This window comes from Oryzias latipes, chromosome 8 (assembly GCF_053564925.1).
Source record: "Oryzias latipes strain Hd-rR chromosome 8, Olatipes_Hd-rR_3.1".
NCBI lineage: Eukaryota > Metazoa > Chordata > Actinopteri > Beloniformes > Adrianichthyidae > Oryzias > Oryzias latipes.
This window is the reverse complement of record NC_136244.1, coordinates 12,348,424-12,371,400: the sequence shown is the minus strand read 5'-3', so window position 1 is coordinate 12,371,400 and position 22,977 is coordinate 12,348,424. Positions and strand designations below refer to the sequence as shown.

The 22,977-nt window shown below is 37.0% G+C and overlaps 1 protein-coding gene and 1 long non-coding RNA gene across 2 annotated transcripts; one reads left to right on the top strand and one right to left on the bottom strand.

Moving 5' to 3' along the window:
* Nucleotides 1-2,206: 2,206 nt before the first annotated feature.
* LOC105354609 (uncharacterized) lies at nucleotides 2,207-13,113 on the top strand. Its single transcript, XM_078951022.1, has 14 exons — nucleotides 2,207-2,285; nucleotides 4,215-4,517; nucleotides 5,552-5,902; nucleotides 5,978-6,292; nucleotides 6,413-6,800; nucleotides 8,893-8,946; nucleotides 9,044-9,420; nucleotides 9,496-9,786; nucleotides 10,821-11,135; nucleotides 11,228-11,512; nucleotides 11,593-11,910; nucleotides 11,998-12,285; nucleotides 12,421-12,569; nucleotides 12,680-13,113. Exons 1-14 carry the CDS (start codon nucleotides 2,222-2,224, stop codon nucleotides 12,686-12,688), a joined length of 3,507 nt encoding a protein of 1,168 aa, XP_078807148.1. The 5' UTR covers nucleotides 2,207-2,221; the 3' UTR covers nucleotides 12,689-13,113.
* A 1,205-nt stretch (nucleotides 13,114-14,318) lies between these two features.
* On the bottom strand, nucleotides 14,319-18,009 carry LOC110015493 (uncharacterized). The gene is made up of 3 exons (XR_002290698.3): nucleotides 14,977-18,009; nucleotides 14,763-14,862; nucleotides 14,319-14,666 (listed from the first exon to the last, which is right to left on the bottom strand). It is a non-coding gene; the product is annotated as an uncharacterized LOC110015493 (long non-coding RNA).
* Between the last annotated feature and the right edge of the window lie 4,968 nt (nucleotides 18,010-22,977).

Sequence of the window (22,977 nt, the reverse complement as noted above, 5' to 3'; positions counted from 1 at the left end):
TGGACTAATTCAAAGCAGAACAGCAGGTCTTTGCTGGTCAGAAATCTCTGATAATCAAGTGATCAAATACATATTTTTCACAGCAATATACAAATAAATAGTTAAAAAAAAAAATTGTACAACATGATTTCTGAATGTTTCTTCAGATTCTGTCTCTCACCTATGATGAAAATTTTAGACCCCTCCATGTTTTCTAAGTGGGAGAACTTGCTAAATCACAGGGTGATCAAATACTTGACCTCATTTTAAAAATGCTTGGGCCCATCGCAGAGCTTTCTTTCTGAGAGAATTTATGATCAAGGTGATTTTACTGAGATCGGAGTGATAATACCTGGGTGCTTGCTGGAAGATCAATTGACATTGTAATAGGAAACCTCCACAGGCTTGAATATTTCAGAGGAAAGGTTCCAGCTGGAGTCAGAAGTTTTCCGGTGACGAGGCGGACGTGGTAACAGGATTGTTGCCGGAAGGTTGAAGTGTACCTGAAACAGTGGGAACATATGACCAGTTATTTCTTTGAAAGTTTGTGAGATACTGTTAAGTCATGAAATAAAATCCTCTTGAATAGAAGCAATCCAAGAAATGGCATTGAAGAGTAGTTCCAAGAATGTTCCCTGCTGCAAGACTGTGTGGTTGAGTCCTTCCGAGTCAGCTGGGTCTGGAATTTGGCCAGTTCATTCTGTCATGACTTGCTAGGCGAGACAAACCCAGATGCTGGAACCTGGAAGGAAAACACAGGTGAGTTGTGAGGTGAGTAATAGTGTTTATTATTATCCGGTGTGGCTTGGAGTTGTGGCGGGAAAAGAAGCTGGATTGGCTCATGGCGTGACTGGAGGTTCAGCAAAGCCTCAAGGCGAGACAGGATGAAGCTGTGAAGTCCTTCTGCTCAGGAAGCTGGGAAACTCAGGTGACCACTCGTGGGTAATAAGTCCTGAAGACAAGGCATAAAACTATGTTAGGCGAGAGCAAAAACACATGTACAAGAATAACTTGGTGACCATCAGGGGCTACCCGCTGGTGATGAAAACTGGTTCAGGATCTCCTTTTAAAGGTCTGGAGGCTTGATTAGTTGAGTGGTCACAGCTGGGTTAAATCAGGAGCAGAGAAGAGAGGGGAGGGGGAGAAGAGCTGACAGAGGCACCATGACAAGATCTCTATGTTTGGGACAATTGACTGCATTTGATTTGTTACCAAACTTTGGATTATTTTTGCACAAATAAAAAAAATCATGATCAATGGAGAAAGTAAGAATGTTCTTAGGAAAGAATCAAAAGTAGTGATCAATTGCCTTGGGGGGACAGATCGGCTAACACCCACTGTTCTTCATAGTTTGGACATTTTTCTCCTCATCAGTTCTGTACAGCAGTTACAACATGATATTAAATAAATCAGGTCTATCTGGTGTGAGCCCATACTGAAGGAGGTAGAGTTGACAGTGAGACCCACAAAGAGGAAGTTACCATGGAGATCTAATTTTATGTAACTGACTCAGGAAAGACAGTTCTCAAGGGATTAGGGTATTAAATAGAAAAATGTGGAAATTTTTCGCAGTAAACTTGTTTACTCTCACTGATGTCAAGAAACTTAATATTTTATCATCAGAATGTAGAAAATTACTGCTACAGCTATATTGACTATTGAGGGACACAAGTCACAGTAAGTTCTGGCAAGTCAACATATAGAATATTTAGTTTTTCAAAATGTCTTTATTAATAAATAATTACTGTATTTGTTTATTTCAAATTTGTTTTATTCAATTTACTACAGCTACAAAATTAAGATCTCCAGTGAAATATTGGTGATGGTTTGATGTTATCTGACAAATTATTATCATTAAGTGTTAGATACAGGTGTGAGAGACATTTTTGTACAGAAGTGCTGTTGAAATTTATCACTGTGACTACTACGGCTACAGCTTTGACTACTGGGGAAAAGGAACAACGGTGACTGTAACATCAGGTAAAAATCTAAGATTTTGAATCCTTATTTTGAATTTGTGAATTTTTTAACTTTGTATTTTAGAACAATTAGAACTCAGAGGGGCTCAAGAATAAAAAAAAAAACTGTAGAGCTCTAGTATTACTGACCACATCTGATAGAAACTGTCAAAACAGGTATACATTTTTTTTTTAATCTGTAAAAGTTACTTTTTAAAATAGACTTCTGGACATTATTGGTATCATTGATGCATTTGAAGTTTTTGTATGTCAGAGATGTTGGAATGTTACACTGTGACAATGCTTTTGACTACTGGGGGAAAGGCACAACGGTCACAGTTACTTCAGGTAAAAGAAACTTTATTACGAAATTGAAAAATTGTTCTTGAATTTTTTTCAAAACAGTTAATTTTTAAACTACTAACTGGTTGATTACAGACCTGAACAAAAATGTGACTTGGGTCTGTAGAAGCTGAACAGGTTTTAGCATGGAGTAGTTGATAGTTTGTGTTACTGTGACTACGCTTTTGACTACTGGGGTAAAGGCACCACGGTCACCGTCACTTCAGGTAAGACAAATAATCATTTATGATTTAACATCAGTAGTTTTAAAATCTTTAGTTTTAAATGTTTGTCTCCACAAACCCAAAACGACTGGCTGTCAATAGATCAAAAAAATATTTTTATCATTTAAACATTTGTGAACATTAACAGTTTTCTTCTGTTTCAAAGATGAATATTCAGCAGGGTTTTTTTTTTTTTTTTGGCTTTGAATTCTCTACAAATCCAAGTTTCCAAAGAGAAAATAAGGGTAAAATAGTAAAGAGGTTTTTGTTGGGGAAGTCACAGACTTGTTTTACTGTGATAACTGGGCTTTTGACTATTGGGGAAAAGGCACAACGGTGACAGTTTCTTCAGGTAAGATTTTTCTGTTTTCTTTAGAATGTGGATCAGAAATGGTTTCAAACTCCAAAAAATATTTTTTTATGATTTGTTGTCAAACTTGTATAATTTTTAATACATTGGCCTGTACATTTAGATTAAAAAGAAGTGTTTTCCAGTGTAAAGCTTCACCTAAAAACCGTATCAGAGATAATAAAAATAAATCTGTAACCATAGTCAGAATAAGTTTTTACCCTTAGAGCCCAGTAGATTCAGCACTGTGTAGCTGGGGTGCTTTTGACTATTGGGGAAAAGGCACAGTGGTAACAGTGACACCAGGTAAGACCTTTTCTTTTAAAAATATAAAACATTATGTACTTTAAAAATGTAAAGTCAAATTGTGTTAAATTGCCAGTATTATTATTTTTTTCAGAAAAAACTATTTCATTACTGTGATTTGAAATACAGTATAATTTACATTGGTGTAAAAGTTTTAATTAAGATCCATAAAAATAATTCACTGTTGATTTGAATTGTTTAGATTTAGACTTTTAGAATTATGACAGTTCAGTCATTCAGTCATCATTGGTGGTGACCTTTTTAGACTGAGAGTCAAGCAGATTGAGCACTGTGTTACTACGACGCTTTTGACTATTGGGGAAAAGGTACAATGGTGACTGTTTCTTCAGGTAAGATCTGTTTAAAATGTGCTGCCAGCCCTTTTTACATTTTAAAAGGCTGATTTTGTCTTTATTTTTTATATTTTGTTTCAAAGAGTTTTAGAGTTAACACATTATTCATTATTATAAATGAATTCCTGTTTAAAATGATACACACTAACGTTTTTAATGCATTTTGAAGGTAGATATAGATTTTTCTCAAAATAATGTTTTAATGATTGGTGATTGCTGCAGTCACCATTAGTAGAGTTGCCTTTTCACTCTGAGAGTCAAGCAGATTGAGCACTGTGTTACTATGAAGCTTTTGACTATTGGGGAAAAGGTACAATGGTGACTGTTTCTTCAGGTAAGATCAGTGTTTAATTTATTACAAAAGTCTAATTAATTAACAGAAAAATTCAATTATACAAGATTTTGATTAAAATTATTTTAAAGTTTAATAAACAACGGTAACAAAATATTCTTCAATCTGTATTCAGAGTAAATTGCCAGTGTTAATACAAAATGTCATGAATTGTTGGAGAATTTTTAGGAGGGTGAAATTAAATTAAGGAAAAATTTGTGTTTTTTTTTTGTTTGTTTTTAAAGAAGATGTTTCGATGGTCTGTGTATTGTGAATAAATGAAATCAATAAAAAAAACTTTTTCTTCTGTCATGATAGATTATGAGTTATACATTTTGTTGTTTTAATTCTTTATTCCTTTGTCTTCTTCAGACACTCCTACTCAGGCTCCAAACGTGTTTCCTCTGATGCCATGCGGCCCTCAAAGTAGAGACACGGTCACTCTTGGCTGTCTTGCCGTTGATTTCACCCCCTCTTCATTGACTTTCTCATGGACTCAGGGCTCCAACAATTTGGAAAACATCACCCAGTACCCTTCAATACTGAAAAATGACAAATATTTAGGAATCAGTCAGGTTGAAGTCAGCCGACAGGACTGGGACGCCAAAAAGACTTTCCAGTGTGCTGCCAATCATCTAGGAGAGAGAACAACGTCTCTTCCTTTTACTAAGCAAGGTAAGTTTGGTTTATAAGTCGCTTTAAGTTTTTTTTTATTAAAGTAAAATTTGATAAATAAATCTTTTCGTTTATATAAAATGTTATGACTAAATTATTGAAAGTAAATTTACAAGTTTTAAAGACATATTTGAAGGATTAAGATTTCAAATGGAAAGAAACAACTGAAGCTTTTGGCAACACTTTAATTGGGATTCTTTGTTTTTTGTATGATTTAGACATTAAGAAATAAAAGCTAAGGAAAAAGATGTATTTATATTGTAATATTCTTTTATCAACACGTTTATCCAAGTAAATTCGAATTTTAAACATAATTAAATATTAATGAACATAGTCTTTCTTTTAATTAAAGTCATTATGACGTCTATAATGTTGTATTTTAATAAACTTTAATTACTGTATCATTAATATATTTCATTATACACTAAATTTTCAGCACTTATTTGATCATAGTCTTGACATTTTCTGTAAATGTAAAAATTATCAAATAGATTTAATGAAGGAAAGAAAAACGTTTAATTTTTTTTACAAAAAATATCAGTAATCTAAAAGAAAAATTTAAATTTCCTTTTCCACAATTTTACTAAATAAAACAGTGGAATTAAAAAAAGACATTCAGTGTCTGTATTTCCCTTCACAGATAGGCAGTTTGTTTCTGTGTTTTTATGTCTTTGAATAATCTTCCTCATAACTGTGACCTTTGTTTCTGTTTCACTGTTTGCTTTTAATTAACATTATTAACAATGACTTTAAATATATGTTTGCTTGCCAGTCATTGTCAGTGTATATGCAGAAGTCAGTATCAATGCACCCCCATGATTTACACAATAATATTAATATATTATTGTGTAAATCATAATTATATAATATAATTTATCTAAGGATCATCATAATTATCAGTTTGCTGAAAGTCTGTATTATTGTTTTTCTATTCAAAAATAATAAGTCAATTTCTGAGCTTCTGCATATATATTTGCACAAAAAAAGTTCTTTGCTTCTGCAAAAATCTTCTTGTGTATGTGTTTGTTTTTCAGATGTGCTGTTTAGGTCGCCCAATCTCACAACAAGTTTTTCCCTCGATGAGGAAAAGCAACAGGCTTCTTTCTACTGCTTTGCCAAAGATTTTTCTCCTAGGACCCATGAGATCATTTGGCAGAAAGTTGGCAGCGAAAAAGCCAGCATCCTTGATGAGACCAGTGTTTTCTCAGAGGGAAGAAATGACACAAATGGAGCTAAGCTGTATTCTGCAGCAAGTTTGCTCACAGTAAACCCCACTGAGCTGACTTCTGGAGCAACATTTACATGTGTGTTCAAGGGGAAAGGTGTGAACAATACTGACGTGTTGGAAAAGGCTAATGCCACCTACAAGGAAGAATCTTCTGGAGGTAAGTGGAACATCCAGCTGCAATGATTGAACATCTAGGTTCTGATCGATAACTTTTCATTTGTCCTTCATTCAGGAAGTGCAGGATGTACTCAGGCAGCTGTAGACTTAAAAATCATTGGCCCTACATACAGGGACATTCTTGTAAAGCAAAGTGGAAAAATAACATGCCAAATTCATGTAAATAACGGTGAGCTTGAAAAGATGTTGTGGGAGAATGAAAATGAAGTAGAAATGGCTGGAACTGTAAAGAATGAAGGGTTAAAAAAGAAGGAGGAGCTTGTGCTTGACATCACATATGATGAATGGCATCAGGGAGTCGAACGCTACTGTGTTGTCCAACATAAAGACATTATTTTCCCATTCAAGATCCAATACAAGAGACAAAAAAGTACGATCACTTCTTCTACATTTTGACATTCACAGATTTTTTGAATCCTTTACAGTCAGAACAAATGATGACAGTTGTGTCAGTCAGTTGTTTATTTCCTCTGTTTTCTGGTACTTGCAGGCGAACATGTTCAGCGTCCTTCAGTGTTTATGTTGCCTCCTGTAGAACATGCTAAAAACAAAGAGGTGACCCTGACTTGCTCTGTGAAAGACTTCTTCCCTGAGGAGGTTTTCATAGCTTGGCTTGTTGATGATGATGTAGTAGACTCAAAGTACAAGACCAGTACCACCAGTCCAGTAGAGAAACAAGGATCTTACTTGGTTTACAGCCAGTTAACCCTCACAGATGATCAGTGGAAACAGTCTGGTGTGGTGTACAGCTGTGCTGTTTACCACGAGTCCATTACCAACTCCACCAGATCCATTGTCAGATCCATTGGTTTCAGCACAGATGATAAAAACAACCTGGTCAACCTCAACCTGAACATCTCTGAAAAGTGCAAGGCGTAGTAGATGTTGTTTGTTGTTGTCTACTTTTTCTTTCTTGTTTGTACTTTGTGATGAGCCATTGTGTTGTGTTTGATTGCAGATTAAAAACTAAAAAAAAAACATCGTTCATGCCTGTTGTTTGCTCTTTCTGTTGTTAAATGATGTGAGACACTGTTACACTAGTGTACATTTTGAACACACTGATCTTTCAGCATCACACTTTACTCTCCAGAACACCACAATCTTCCTGAATACAACAATATTGTGTTTGTCTTATTTTCCAGCAGAGTGTTAACAAAGCTTGTGTGTGTCTGTGTGCCTGTGTGTCTTCTACTGGGTCTTGCACCCCCAACAAGACAAATCCTCTAACTCTGGTCTCTCAGTTACTGAACAGACTCACTCTGTGAGTTTACTGACTAACAAGCCAAGTCATGCAAACCAAACCAAGAATGACGTTTCTCAAGAACAAGTCAGGATCATTAGCTGACTGAATGAAGGAGAAAACACTGATCAGGATCATGTAAACACATGCAGGACAGTTGAAGATGATGGGACATTCACAGTAGAGACACTAACTGATGCCATTCCAGATTAAAGCCACTTTGCTCTTTGGGACAGGACAGGTTCTAGTGTTGACTTAGAAAAGGAGCATTCTAGAAATACTGGGAACAGTCTGTGAAGTGTGGATGATCCCAACAGTTCATTGATTTGTTACTTTGCAGTCCCACCAGAGTTTCTGAATGAAACTGTTTGCTCCTGCAAAGAGGAGATGGAAGCAGAGGAAGATCACATGGCAAACACAGCTCTGACCTTCATCTTCCTCTTCATCATGACTTTGCTGTTCACTGTTGGAACCACATTGTCAAAGGTAAATGCTTCATTTGTTTATAACAGGCTCAGAGTTTTTTAACTCAAAGAGGAAAAAAACATATTTAAAGAGATCTTAAAGAGGTTAAAATGTTGCAAAGTCACTTAATTTTTTTATTTAAACTATATTTACAACATTTATTACTTGTATGCTCAGCATGATGAGTTGGTTTTCTCTAAAGCATCAGGAAATAAAAATTATGTTTCAGCTTCAGAAGTTTTTTTTTAAATATGTCAACATCATTCCCGAGGCTGAAAAACTCAAGAAAAGCCAAATAAATCATGTTAGATATTTGTCTAAAAATAATGTTACTGTTTTAGTTTCTCTTTTTCTGTGACTATTTTTTAAAGCAATGGATATGACATACATGATAAATACATGACACAAATATTTATTTCTCATTTTCTTTTTAAAATTGTTTTTTAAGTAATAAAAAAGTAGCCTGTAATGCTATCCTTTCAAATTTTTGTTTATTTTTTTAACCAGCATTTTATAATTTGAGAGAAAGATTAAATTCACAGCTAAACGTTGTTGAACTGAACTTTTATTATAATCATTAAAAAGTTTTTTTCTCTCTTTTTACAGATCAAATGAAAAAAGGAAGAATCATAAAGATCATTCTATACATTTTTGTTCCACCATTTTTCCTTTTCTCTATTTTTTCTCTTAAACTGCTTTAATCCTGTAAGTAATCTCTTTTTTTAAATTTTGAACTTTAAGTCTTTGTATCTTTTCCTGATTTAAATAAAATAGTGAAAATAAGAATTTATTTGCTCCTCCATCTTTTTCTGGTGTTTCATTTCAAGTTCTTCATGTTTATGCATTTGTAGATAGATTTATACACAAATTTTGTCAGTGTTTGGTTGATTTCATGTAACATTTTGTGTTTTATCTTTTCTGAAGTTTTCATCAAACCACCAACAGCTGGAGTCAGCGGTCCATTACTCAGTGTGCAAATTTTACAGTCGATAACTTTTTCAGTCTATAATTATTTGACGGTTGAAGTCAAACCTTTGGCAAAGCTCATGTAAATGAAGATGAGATATTTCCATCTTCTCTGTTTCTGTTCCTGGCATAACCACACCTCACACCTGCAGTCTGCCATGCTCTGCTGCTCTTTCTGTCCTTTCACTTCTGTCTTTCTGGACTTTTTTGGGAGCTGGGTGTTGAACAAAGCTTCCTCTAACTGAATAACCAGATCACTCTGTCCTGTCGAGCTCAACGTCTGTGAAACTGACTTTCAGTTGTGTTTTTGCAAACCTCTTTAACACCAAACTGTGTAAAAGTACAACTATGCCGTAAACATAAACACTAAAAAACTACACTTAGAACTGAGACTACAAACTAAAACATGAAGGTTAGTATGAATGAGTTTAAATCAGCTTTTAAATAATCAGTGCTGAAATTCAGAAGGACAAATGCAAAAACATGTCATCTCTTTTCTATCACAGAGCTGCGCGTTGTTTCTCCAAACATTAGCCTGTTTCCTGTCTGGGACGGTGAATTTGGAGTCTCACAGGTCAGACTCATCTGCACCCTGAACGGTTACTTTCCCAAAAACCTGAGTGTGGAGTGGCAGCAGAACAAGCAGCAGCTGACACAGATCCAGCCCACAGAAAGACATCTGCAGAGTGTGGAGGGGGGAGAGAAGACCTACAGTCTGACCTCTGAGATTGAGCCAAACATGGAAGAGTGGACAAGAGGCTCCAATTTTACCTGCAAGTTCATTCACAAGGAGAACAAAGATGAAAAGACAACAAGTATTTGTCACAGTAAGTGTGAGGAAACACTTGAATCACTATTTTGATCAGTGTTATCAGAAGGTCATTGATATTTGATTCCTGCAGTCTTTGGATTCAATCCTCCTTCCATTCATGTGGAGATTCCCAGCTTCAAGACAGTGATGATGACCAACTCTGATGTGAAAGCTAGATGCTTCATCCACAATGTTGATGCTAAGCTTGTCTGGCTGATGGACGAGGAACAACCATCCACTGACAGAGTGAATGAATTCTCAAACAAAACCACTTTAATCAGTGAACTGACAGTTCCATCCAGCAGCTGGAAAAACCTGAAACTTCTGAAATGTAAAGTTCAGCATCACTGCTTTTCTGCTGAGAAGACTGTAGAGATTTCAGGTGAGAAGATCAACCATCATCTGTGTTGTGTAACTAACTTCCTATTTGAAGTACATTACTCATTGTTTTTTTTCAGTTAAATCTTTCCTTTCAATTTTAACATGTCAGAAATGTAAAGTGTCATTTCACTACTTTCTTACTTTAAAGTCACTTTGATCATAAATCCTATCCAGAATACAACAATATTAAATGACATATTTAGCACTGAACATTTTCCATTTTGTTGAAGGGCGGCATGTTGGAATAAAAACTTCTATGAATAAAGTTTATTTTTGGTAAAGTGGAGCTAAGATCCTAGAGCAAGAAAATATGACAGGTTTAACCACAAACAATCCCAGAATGTCAAAAGTATGGTAGATGTAAAGTGAATAATTGGTTATTTTAGTGATTATTCTGGGTGTCTTTATGGTAGATTGGCAGGATTTTTAAAATACAATCCACATCCTTTATATTAGACTGTTTATAACTTAACTCTTAATCCAGAAAGTCTAACAAAGTGAACTTGTGACTTTCCAAAGTGTCTATCAATAAATCTTTAATGTTCAAGTTTTGGCTTTACTGAACTATTTCTACCCATTTGAGCTCACTATTAATGACTGAAACACAATCAGACAACTAGTTAAAAAGTGATTCAATAATGTCTTCTGGTTTACTAGTAAACCTCACTTTAATGTTAGTTGTAAACCAGTGATGGAAAAAAATCCACTAGTTAGTCACAGTGGTTCTAAATTTTCACAGCTTAACTGGTTAACTGGTGCCCAAAAAGGCTAAAGAAAATGTTTTCTCATAAAAACAGGTTCAAATTTCTACACTTGTGTTGAAACAACAAAAAGACTGACAGCTACTGGTTCAGTGAAAAAACAGGAACATTTATTAATGATTACAAAGAATGAAGAAAGTGTTTGGGTCTACGAAGCCAAACAGGAGATTTGGCTCAATAATTTCATTCTAAAAAACCCAAAGTTACTTAGAACTGATGACTGTTAGCAGCTGTTTTAATCTATTAAAGCCTCATAGTTTCTATCATCCTTCAGGTTCTGCAGTTTCAGCTCCTCATGTGGACATCAGGAGATCTCTGTCAGACCTGCAGACAGAAAACAATGATGTGAAGCTGCACTGTGACCTTTCACAGCTCTCCTCACAGCACCTCTATGTCACACTTCAGTCCAAAGGAGCTGACATTTCTGACAAACAGTATGTTGATCTTCCTGAAGCTCCAGCCTCACATACAGTCAGTGTCAGCTTCTCTGTTCCTCACATCTACTGGAAGAGTGACCAGAGTTTCACCTGCAAAGTCCATCAAGGCTTTTCCAGCCAGTCTTTTGAGTCCAAAGCTATCAGTGTTTTTGGTGAGAATGGTTCTTTTCTAGAAAAAGCAGAAATCTAACAAAAGTCTTCACTGACTGAATCCTTCATGTGTTTTTCTCTACATTCTAATCAGTGGATCCATCAGTGGAAGTCCTTCAGGTCTCCAGTAAAGAGTCAGGACAACACAAACTCCTGTGTTCTGCATCAGGCTTTAATCCACAAATTAGTTGGTTTTCTGACTCAGTGTCCAAATCAGCATCAAGCACAGACATCAGCATGGATACAAATGGACGTGTGACTGTAATCAGTCGACTGGATGTTCTTCAGACAGAGTGGAAAACAGGGAAGACCTTCACCTGTGAAGTGTTTGACAGGTTTCTAAATAAACGTGACAGAAAGGACATCAGCCTCTGTTCAGGTAAAAACAGAACTGATTTGGAAATGATCAATAAATATTAAAGAATGGACTTTTACTTTTGTCTCCTTCATTCTTTTTAGACCTTAATCCTCCAACTGTGAGGATTGTGGAACCAAGTGCTGCTGAACTCTCCGTGTCTGACATTCTCACACTAACCTGCTTAGTTTCTGGTTATTTCCCATCTAACATCTCGGTGCATTGGAAGGAGAATGGTCAGAAACTCTCATCTTCTCGTTACATTAACAGTCCTTCATTCAAGGATCCAGACAGCAGCTCTTATTCAATGAGCTGCAGACTGAATGTGTCTCAAACTAATGACAAGAAGTCAACTTATACTTGTGTTGTGAGACATGAATCCTCCAACAGTCCATTTGAAAGCAGTATAAAGGATGTTTTTGGTGAGATTACAGTTCATTTTCAGAATGAACATTCCTAAAAGCTCCATTGGTTTCCTCCAAACATTTGATTCTGACCTGTTTCCTCAGCCTCAGTGACCCACAGTGAACCATCAGCCGTCCTGCTCCAGGGTTCAAATGAACTTGTGTGTCTGGTCTTTGGCTTCAGCCCTGCATCCATTAACATCACCTGGATTGCTGATGGAAGCACAGAGCTGTGGAACTACAATAATAGTCATCCCCACAGAGGCCCGGATGGAAAGTTCAGCATCCAAAGCTTCCTCCGTCTGTCTCCAGTTGACTCCTTACCCGGGGTGACCATCACCTGCAGGGTGACACATGGAAACACCACTCTGTCTGTGAATGTCTCCAAAACAGGTCACACTGATGCTCTGTCTTCACCTCTATTAAAAACTACATCCGTCACATCACTTTTGTGGTGGAATCTCTTTGTTCCACTGTAAGAATCAAAGCAACAATGAAGTAACAGATGTGCTTCTGCTTCTTTCACAGACACGTTGGAACACTGTCATTTCTTTGATGACATCCTGCATGCTGATGTGAGCCAAGACACAGTCATGCAAGCTTGGGGCATGGCCATTTTCTTCCTCCTTTTATTCTTCATCTCCATCATCTTTTCTGCTGTCACCACAGCTTTAAAGGTAAGGTATTTCTAAAGTTGTGTGACTCTAATGCATTTATTGATAAATTAAACATGTTTTACATCACAGTCTCCAGATGTTTAAAGCATTATCTGTGTTTTTCTTTTCAGATCAAATGAAGATGTGAAAAAGACAGATCTCTTTTTCTGCAGGGATCTCAGGATTTATGATGACATTTGACCTGTTTTTATTCAGTTTAAAGATTTTATATCTTATGTCTATTTCTGTTTGCTTTATTTGTTATGATGAAAGATGACTCAATATTACTTGAATCTTTTTTCTTCAATGTTCTATTCAATATCACTGTTTAAAAAAATTAATGATTTTATTAAAAAAAAAGTTTAAAGTGTTGTCTTATTTTCTCTTTGTATTATAAATTAACAAACATACCATCATAGAGGTGATAATCATGTTAGAGGACATGTAATACAGTTGTTTTTATAACATGTTCTGTCCAGCAACTTAGCAAACAGATGAGAGCTGAAGGCCTTTTATGTTGGACATGTTTTACTATTACAAAATGACGTTATGTATCTTCGGATAAACAGGGTGTATATTTGTATGAACCCCTTTTTTTTGTTTTTTGTTAATATTTTTTATTTGTTATTATTACAGTTATTTTTAATAGTCAATAAAATTCTATTTCTCTATAATACAAAAGATGTTCAACACATAAAAGTGCAAATCTCTATTTTCACAAGAGGGAGACAAACGTTAGAGAAGCTGTTGAATCTTGTTAGAATTTCCTTAACACAACATTTATGAATCTTGATAACCGGTTTCCATTTCTAAAAATATCATCACAATTTTCCAAACAGCCCACTCCATTTGCAGAATTCCTAGATTGTTTGCAAAATGACACATTTCAGTCAAAAAATACACATTTGAGAGAGAAAAAAAATTTCTTTAACCACTTTACCAACACAGCCCTGAATTATCAAACACTTTTGCAGACAGTTTCACACTGCTGTGATAATTAAAAAACAAAATAGGAAATAACATTTGCTAGATATTGGGACAGATATTGTTAAGTAAATATCAGAAAAATATGAGATTAGACAACCTGTTGGAAAAACATCTGAATGGATTGGGGCTATTTGGGTTGATACTAGTAAAATTGTTTTTGCTAAAGGTGTACAAGATCATTTCTTAATGTATGTCCTAATTTTTTATAGATTTTTTTTTATGTTTTAAACCACACAGTAGATTCAGGAAAAATGAATAAAAACAATCACATTTTATGAAATTGTAATTATATATTTCACATTTTAGTTCATTCAAAAAAGAAATACTGTTACGTTCTTTTCTGCTGATTTGAATGAAACATGTTAATAAGTAAACAAAATAAATATCACAATAACAACAATTGACTTTAAACTCCAAATCCAGTTGGAAAAAACAAAATGGTAAATAATCTGAATTGTCAAAAGATGTTGTACTTTCTCTTTCTTTAACACCAGGGGGCAGAAGTGTTGTCTCTTCAACACCAACTTGGATTTTTTTTTGTTCATTTAACTGTCAGTCAAAAGAAATCTTAACCTTCAGTTATTATTTATACACTGATTTTTTAAAACATTATTTTATTTTGAATTTTTCTTATTCTAAATTAACTCCCTAGCACACATTTATCTTTATTTTTTTTACCATTTTCCTTTTTTTTTTTTTGCATTTGTTTAAGTTGAACCAGGATGTAGGAGGAGTTTACTTAAAATATCCCAAGAAGCAGATTTTTCTGATTTCATATTTCAGGAGCATCAATGTTTTTCTAAGCAGACAGTCAACATGGCTCACAGAGAAATACCTTTGTTTGTGTTTGTTCTGCTTGTTTTGAGCAGTGCTGAAGGTTGGAGCATTACAGAATCTGAAGCAGCAGTTAAAACACCTGGAGAGTCCCACAGACTCACCTGTACAACATCTGGATTTGGTTTTAGAGGCTCAGTGTGGAACTGGATCAGACAGACTCACGGGAAAGGACTGGAGTGGATCGCTTTGGTGCACACATCCAGCAGCCCTATCTATTACTCAGAGTCAGTGAAGAACAGATTTACCATCTTCAGAGATGACTCCAGCAGTAAAGTTTATCCACAGATGAGCAATCTGAAGGCAGAAGACACAGCAATGTATTACTGTGCAGAAGAGACACACTGACTGAAGTGTTTGAAGAGTCACACACAAAATAATTCCTCTGTTTACCACTGAAACAGGAAACAGGAGCTGGAGAGTGTCTGTGTTATAGTTTAAAAATCACAATGTCATGATATCAAGGACTTGAGGCAGACCCAGGTGCTGGAACCTGGAAGGAAAACAGGAGAGTATGAGGTAAGTTAGTTGATTTATTTTTGTAGGATGTAGATCCCATGACGAGGATTTCGGCCGAGGACAGCAGGTGAGTAGTAGAGCACGTAACTGCAATCCTGGCTTGAAGTCGTGGCGTGGCTGGAGGTTTTCTCTAGTGGCTGAGTTGGAGGATTGGCATAAACAGGTAACGAGCCGAGCTTGAGGAGGACTGATAGTTCTGGAGGCAATCCCAGGTTAACACTTGTGGTGGGTTTTTCCTGAAACAAGGCATAGGGGAGTAATTACTTGAGGTCAAAATTTCTAGAGCGAGAACATGAATGACCTGACTATGCACCATGGAGGAGCAACGAACTGGCGATGAATGCTGGATGTTGGTCTCATTAAGAAGAGCTGCAGGTAGATGAGCTGAGTGGAAACAGCTGGGAGTCCTCAGGAGAAGAGCAGAGAGTGGAGGGGGAGGAGCGCTGCCAGAGGCACCATGACACACAAACTACAAATCATTGTCAGCATGGCCGGCCCACCCTATACGCAAATTACGCAGCCGTGTAGGGCCCTGCCGTCACCAACAGGGCCCCAAAGTGGCAAAAAAAAGGCCCAAATCTGGCAACCCATTTAATAGCACTTCCCTACCAACGTGCGCTGCGAATGTTGAGCAAAAGAATGTTGCCTGCACTTTAATGATCCTCCCTTTCAACATACCTGAACCAATCTGGCAACCCAAATAATTACGTTATGCCACTCTTAGCAATGATTGGTCAACATCTGAGCCTAGCACAGTGTGCATTTACGAGCGCAAGTTGTCACATTGATCAAAGGGACCACAAGAGAACTTGCCAAAGAGACTTTTTCATCAGGCGCTGAAAAAAGATGAAGAACTTTAACATCAATCACAAGGTAAGTTTGGAGGATGTTGGGGCCGTATTTTTACATGATCCTGGCCTTTCTGTGCGCAGCTGCACGATTAACGTAAAATACTTATCGATACGAGGTAAAGTTTGTACATAAATTACCCGTTTGTCATAATTTCCAAATGCAAAACTCGATAATAATTCTGATATCCAAGTTTTCAAAGATGAGGTCGAACTTGACCTTCCAAAACGGTGGAGAGCATAGAAAAGTAGATAATGATAATGGTATGGTGGCTGATAAATGTTTTAAGTCACGTTATCTTATTGTTTAATTGTTTTGCTAACACATGTTTAGTGCGATCTGCATTTTCCAGTTTATGTCAGTATAAAAACTGTTGTAAATCTGTTATAGAAAGTCAGGTAATCTGACTTTTTCAACATTGAGTGTGTCTAAAAATCTTGCGTTGGCATGGAATATGGAGAATCAAAGCTGCCAAATACAAATTGGAAATAAAGATTCTCATTTATAAATGACAAACAAAATAAATGCCCTGATAATCAGGCCGGCCCTGATTATCAGGAATGGGATGTGAAGGAATCAAAGAGAAGATCAGGCTTAACTAAAACTTTAAACAAACCTAATAGAAAAAATTTAGCTGACAAAAAAAAAAAAAAAATCTATGAAAGAAGGAAGAAACTAAAGATGGCCTGACCAGGATGTACTAAAAACTGAATCAGATGAATGCTAATTAATATAAACAGAAACAGCTGAATACCGTAATCTGTATTTAGACTTAGAGGCAGGTTATTAACTGCATCAACCCAAAGAGAGGAAACAGATGCAGAAAATCCCTGAAACATTTATTATGAGACAAAAGAAATAATTTAGTCAGTGCAGCAGTTAGACCAAGAAATAGATACAAGAGAAACATGTTTGGAACTAAAAAAAAACCACGAAGATTATTTTAAAACTAAAAACATTTGCTAATATCAGTGTAGACTAAAGAAATGTGTTAGTTATGAGCAAATTATAACACAAGGAATAAAGATACGTGTGACAAACAAATGACCTGAAAATGTAATGAAAAGCAAATTATTAGATTTACCAAGACAACTAGATAATAGATAAAAGATCTTTAGATTTAACAACTAAGATCTGATGTAACCTTTGACGTCAGGAAAAAAGAAAATAAGTTAAACCCAAAAATGTCACTAAATACATGAAGAAACATCCATGTTTATAATTTGAACAAGAACAACTAGTTCAGTTTGATATTTTTTAAGTGTCATGCACTCGTGTGCCCAGCCCGCATGGGCTTTTATGACACTGGAAGACAGAATACAGAAAATGCCATCACATAACTAAAATACCCAAATACAAAAATCCACCCAATCAGAGCTTAACGAGAATACAAAGAGACCATTCTTATGGTCCATGCCTTTGCCAAAAAAAGTCGCCAAACAGAAAATTTTATTTTGAAAATGGCAACTTAAATTTTATCTTGAGATAACCAAAACAAATCAAGACATTTCGTTTGTATTAATAAGTTCGTAATTTTGGTTTTTGAAGCAGTTTCTGTTACGGGAAATCAAGGTGACGCAAATGCAGGAACAAAGAAGGAAGTGAAGTGAGGAGAAGTATTTAATATAACTAAGGAATCCTGTCCATTGAAACAAGCCAAGCAAACCAGGAACATAATGAACAAACAGAAACTACACTGCGACACAGACTGCTGAAACAGGTGATCTTAAATAATACGAGAAACCAATTAACTAAATGCAAGCAGCTGTCAGGAATGACAGGAAAGGAGGAGGATGATAATGTAGCTGTTTTCTGCCTGTCGGGACAGGCCACTCCAAGACAGCTTGAACTTTGGAGTCATCCATTTGGACAGCACCTGGAGTGACCACATGCCAGAGAAACTCAGTTCGCAAGGTGTGGAAATCGCACTTTTCAGCTTTACAGAAAAGCTGATTCTCCAGCAGGCGCTGAAGGATGGCTCTGACGTGCTGCACATGGACAACAGGGTCTGGTAAAAAAAAAAAAATGTCATCCAAATAAACAAAAACAAAGTTATTAATCATGTCCTTCAGTACATTGTTAATCAAATACTTCATCTTAAAAAAAACTTGATGGCTTGTCAGCCAAGTAGAAACTCCAATCAGTCATCTTCGTCATCTTCATCATCATGTTCTCTGTAGTTCTGCTGCTGGTCTGGCTGCTGGATCCTGTGAGTTTGACTCAGACAAAGACACTGTTCACTGTTGTCCCACCATTAACCATTAAACTGTTTGTCCTCTTCAGGTGTAAAGTGTGAACAGCTGACACAGCCAGGCTCTGTGAGTCTGCAGCCAGGTGAGAGGCTGACCATCACCTGTCAGGTCTCTTATTCTGTGAGCAGCTACTACACAGCTTGGATCAGACAGCCTGCAGGGAAAGGATTGGAGTGGAATGAAATACACTGGAGGCTCTCACTACAAAGATTCATTGAAGAACAAGTTCAGTATGATGATGATGTGATGTTAACCCTTGAGCTCTCTCAGATGACCCCACCCTTACATTGATGTGTTATCCCTACCATGACAAAGGTGTATAAAGGTGGAAAGATTTCATGCAATCCATGGACACCAGTGAGGATCACAAATCATTGAAGAAAAAATGTTCAGCGCACTGTCTAGTGGGTCTAGATGACCCAACTTCCAACGTTAAAATGCCTATAGCACAAGTGTTAATTGCTCACTCGCTCACCATTGATATGGTAACCGAGCTACCCAGCCACACCATAAAGGGGCAACAAACTGGCAATGAATGCTGGGGAAGGTTCCTCTTAGGTGGAGCAGGCAGGTTGATGAGGTGAGTGCCGACAGCTGGGTCCAATCTGGGAAGCAGAGTAGAGAAGGGAGGGGGAAGGAGAGGACTCTCAGAGGCACCATGACAGAGGTGATAAAAAGATCAAAGTTAGTTTTAAAAAATTCAGCTGAATGGAAAGAGTTTCAGTTAAAGCCTTAAACATTATTCCATTTCCAGATATGGTACCAGCAGTAAAGTTTGTCAACAGATAAACAGTTTAAGGATCTAGGACACAGAGGCACATTTACAAGACATTGTTTGGCATAACAGAAAATGTATAAACTTTTAGCTAAGGGGACTTTTAGGTGAGCTAATAAACCTTTTGCATTTGTAACCAGCCTTTTGCCCGTTCTTGTGACAATACGAATAGGTTTTTGCAGTGGAGCCTCTGTCTTGCTCAGTGAAACAAATAACAGAAACACTTAACCCTTTTTTATTTCACTGTTCTTTGTTTTAAGTGGCAGAATATCATATTTCATATTTCATTAATAGAATAGAATAATTAAATAATATTAATTAAAAATTTTAAAGTTTGCACTATCCTGTTGCTAAAGTTAAACATTTATTGAGCCTTTATTCCTTCAAATTAATCTAATTTTACCTTAGAAAATTGAGAATTACTTGATCAAAACATAAATTGATCTGTTTAAATGTCCGCCATCATTTGCCTTAGTGTTTAGAGTCAATGATATCATTCTGTGAGTGAGATAAGAGGAAGGAAGAGTCAATGCAAAATTCAGATGTCTTCTAGTATTCATAGTGTCTTACTGTAAAAATTATGCCAAATAGAATCAGATGCACAGGTGATAGTATCAATTACAAGATGCAGCCTGTTCTTGCTTTGCATTTGCTGGGCAGGTAAAATAATTTTGCTCCAAATATAAAAATGTCCTCAATTCGTGACTGAGAAGTTTATTGTGTGCTTTCTTTTGTTTCTCACCTGGTAAGAAATTGTGCTGAATAAACAACATGGTAGAAAGTTCTCCTAACCACATTAATGTGCTGCTTGTTGTTCTGCAGGTATCAGGGGTCAAACACTGACTGAATCTGAATCAGTGGTTAAAAGACCTGGAGAACCCGAGAAACTGACTTGTACATATTCAGGGTTGGATCAGACAGCCTGCAGGAAAAGGACTGGAATGGATCGCTTATATCAACTCTGGCAGCAGCGACATCTACTACTCTGAGTCAATGAAGCAGTGCAAGCAGTCGAAAGCAGTGCAAGCAGACACGTTAGCCCAAGCATCTACAATCCATTCACAAATTGTGACGTAACTCGCCCTGCGCTGCCTCCCCATGCCCCCTTCTGCGTATCACTGCCGCGCTGCTCCCGTTCTTCTCGACATTTTGACTCACTGGGATGTTGAAAGTCAGCGGAGCCTTGTCCATATTGGGTATGTGGCTGGGTTGTAGGTGTTCGTCGGGGATATTTTTACACCAGTAGGAGCGGAAGATGAATAGCTTTACATTGTTGTTGTTTATTGTAACTGGCTAGAAGTCGCTGCACCACTGTATTCCTTGCTCGGATGGAAAGCGTTTCGTGAAACAAAAGGAAAAGCTTCCTAAGCATTACTGCCCTTAGTCGAATGGTGACAGCAAAAAAGCTTCTCCAAGTTGATCGCTGATCGTTAATCCATCACTCGAGTCGCCTTTTTCCGCTGAAACTCAGCAGCGTCATCTGGACTTGTCGGAGTTTGTTTTCCTGCTTCCTCCACTTGTGAACCATTGATTCATTCATCTTGAATTCTCTCCCAGCTGCTCCCATGTTCCTCCTCGTAACTCATACTGTAACTTGCAGTTTAAACTGTGCTTCAGCCATGTTGTTAACAATGTTGTTCATGCCCACAGTTTCCTCCCCCGTTCTCAAGCTGTCTTCTTATACGTCATACAAGAACACATTAGGTGCACCGCCTCATAAGGTGCCCCCTACATTTTGGAGAACATTTAAAACTTTTAGGTGCATCTTACAGTCGAGAAAATACGGTACCTGAACATTCTGTGAAGTAAGTGCTGAAACTTGTATCTGTTTTTTGTCTGTGCCCAAGGGATGCGGTCATATCTATCACCAGGAACCAACTATACCAGGAATAGCTGGTCTCTTAACCTAGTGCTTTCAAAGATGGACACAGAGCCATTGTATGCCATGACTTAATTTACACATGTTGGGTAATAAAACCTGCTTGCCCTGTGGGGGCACTCGGAGCAGTGCAGATCAGAGCAGAAGCGGATCACGTTTTCTGCGGACGCCACTGGCTCTCCCTTTTTCAAAAGGTTTGAAACTTCATACAGACTTTTGTGATTTTTACTTTTTGATATCCTTAACCATCCGAACCTGGGAAGGTCTCACAAACTCCATGCTGGGATCTTACAGCTACAGGCCGCAGCAGGCTCATCTCCCAGAATCCGCCACACAAGCATGGAAGAATGGGGGGGGGCATGCAGGCTATGGGAGTTTGACACTTCCGATCATTTTCCTTGCCAACGTACAGTCTTTGGCGAACAAGATGGATGACCTCATCAGCAGGCTGGCTACACACTGATACATCCAGGATTGCTCCGTTTTTTCCCTTTGTGACACATGACGAGGGACATCGAACGAGGCCAAATCTCGCTGCGCCAGTGACTGCGGGAAAACGCGTGGCGGGGGGACAGCGATTTTTGTTAAATAGACTTGGAGATCCAAGAACACCATTATCTCTCAGTCTTGTGGAGTCAATGTGGAATATCTAACTGTTAAATTTAGGCCATTCTACCTACGAAAGGAACCTACAGTGTAAATTTTTTTTTTTTTTTATCTTATTCCGTTTGTTCCCTTTTGGGGTCACAGGGCTGCCGAAGCCTATCCCAGCGAAGGCAGGGGACACCCTGAACAGGTCGCTAGTTTTGTGCAGGGTCACAAATCACACACCCATTCACATTCATACCTATGGACAATTTAGAGTTGCCAATTAATCTACGAAGCATGTTTTAGGACAATGGGGGGAACCCTGAAACTCCAGAGAGAACACACACATGCACTGAAGGAACATGCAAACTCCACACAGAAAGGTCCCCCGTTGATGTTCTTTTTCAGATCCCCCAGCCGGGACTTGAACCAGGGACCTTCTTGCCGTGAGGCGAGAGCGCAAACCACTGCACCACCATGCAGCCCACGGTGCAAGTTCAATTTCCCAAATCCATCAATGATCACCGTTAAATGGAATTTCCAGTCGAAATCTATTTAAAAGAACTTTTCAAACCTAAACTATTTAAAAAACATATTTTTTTTCTCTCATTGATGCATTTTTTCTGTCTGATGTCTTTAATCTTTTCTTTCTGTCTCTCTGCAAATCTAGATAGTCAATCATGTAAATCCAGAATCTCCTCCCCTTCTGACTGTGTGTTATAAATGATTCAGATAAGTGTTTACAGTCAGTCTCACTTTTCACCATGAATGTTGCACAAAGCATTTTGATCTTGGCTCTTTTTTCAGGAGAGTAAATTCTGTATCCAGAAGATGAAAAGAAAAGGACATCTGTCCTCTAAACTGTGTTTGTTTGATAGTGGAACTGGAACCAGATTTGCAGAAAGTCTGCAGTTTTTTATCTCCAAAGATTCTTCCCAAAATGCAATTTTTTTGGTGGTTAAAAGTCTCAGAGAAGACGACGCTGCAGTTTATTATTGTACACAAGAATCACAGTGACACTAGAAACAAGAGCGCTGTACAATAAAATGGCTAAAATGACAGAAATTAAGCTTCTATGTTTATATTTTAAAGATTAAAATCAATTAACAACTTTTAAATCCAGAGTTTTTTTTAGAAAATTATTGCACACACAAATGCTATAAAGGGTTTTATTTTATTTATTTCAAATGAACTGGTTGATGTCTTTTTATGAAAATAAAAGTTTGCTATGAAGAAATAAAATGCCTTTTTGTTTAGAGTAAGTCTATGTACAGGCAAAATGATATTTTAATGAATCATATTTAACATTTATAAACAATGTGATCCTTTTAAAAGTATTTTGCTGTTTAGTTTTGAGGAAATTATGAGGATGAAGGTGAGGATTTTGTGTGAGGAGATTAGAAAACAACACATTTGCCTTTTTTTCATTAGATATTTGGAATCGTGACTTTTGCATGAGGAGGTCTTTGCAAAGCTCCTTCTTCATAAACAGAACAAAGAAACAAGAACAGGTTCTGACAGAAAACTGAAACACTTTTCTTCATGTTTGTAACTTTACTTTGAAAACTGAAATACAGTAACTTAAAGTAGAAATGACACAAATCTGGAGTTTAGTATTTTTACTTTTCTTACACGGTGAGAACATTAAATATGTAATTAATTATTACAAATTTTCTTTATTGGATTTATGATGATTTGTTTTTCTTACAGGAGTCTTGAGTCAGATCAAACTGGATCAGAGTCCAA

Bases quoted from the DNA above. Each gene is read 5' to 3' on its own strand.
- LOC105354609 (XM_078951022.1), top strand. From the start codon at position 2,222: ATGTTACACTGTGACAATGCTTTTGACTACTGGGGGAAAGGCACAACG. The intron at 9,421-9,495 runs GTAAGTGTGAGG...TGATTCCTGCAG, and splicing joins GACAACAAGTATTTGTCACA to TCTTTGGATTCAATCCTCCT. The intron at 12,286-12,420 runs GTCACACTGATG...CTTCTTTCACAG, and splicing joins TGTGAATGTCTCCAAAACAG to ACACGTTGGAACACTGTCAT.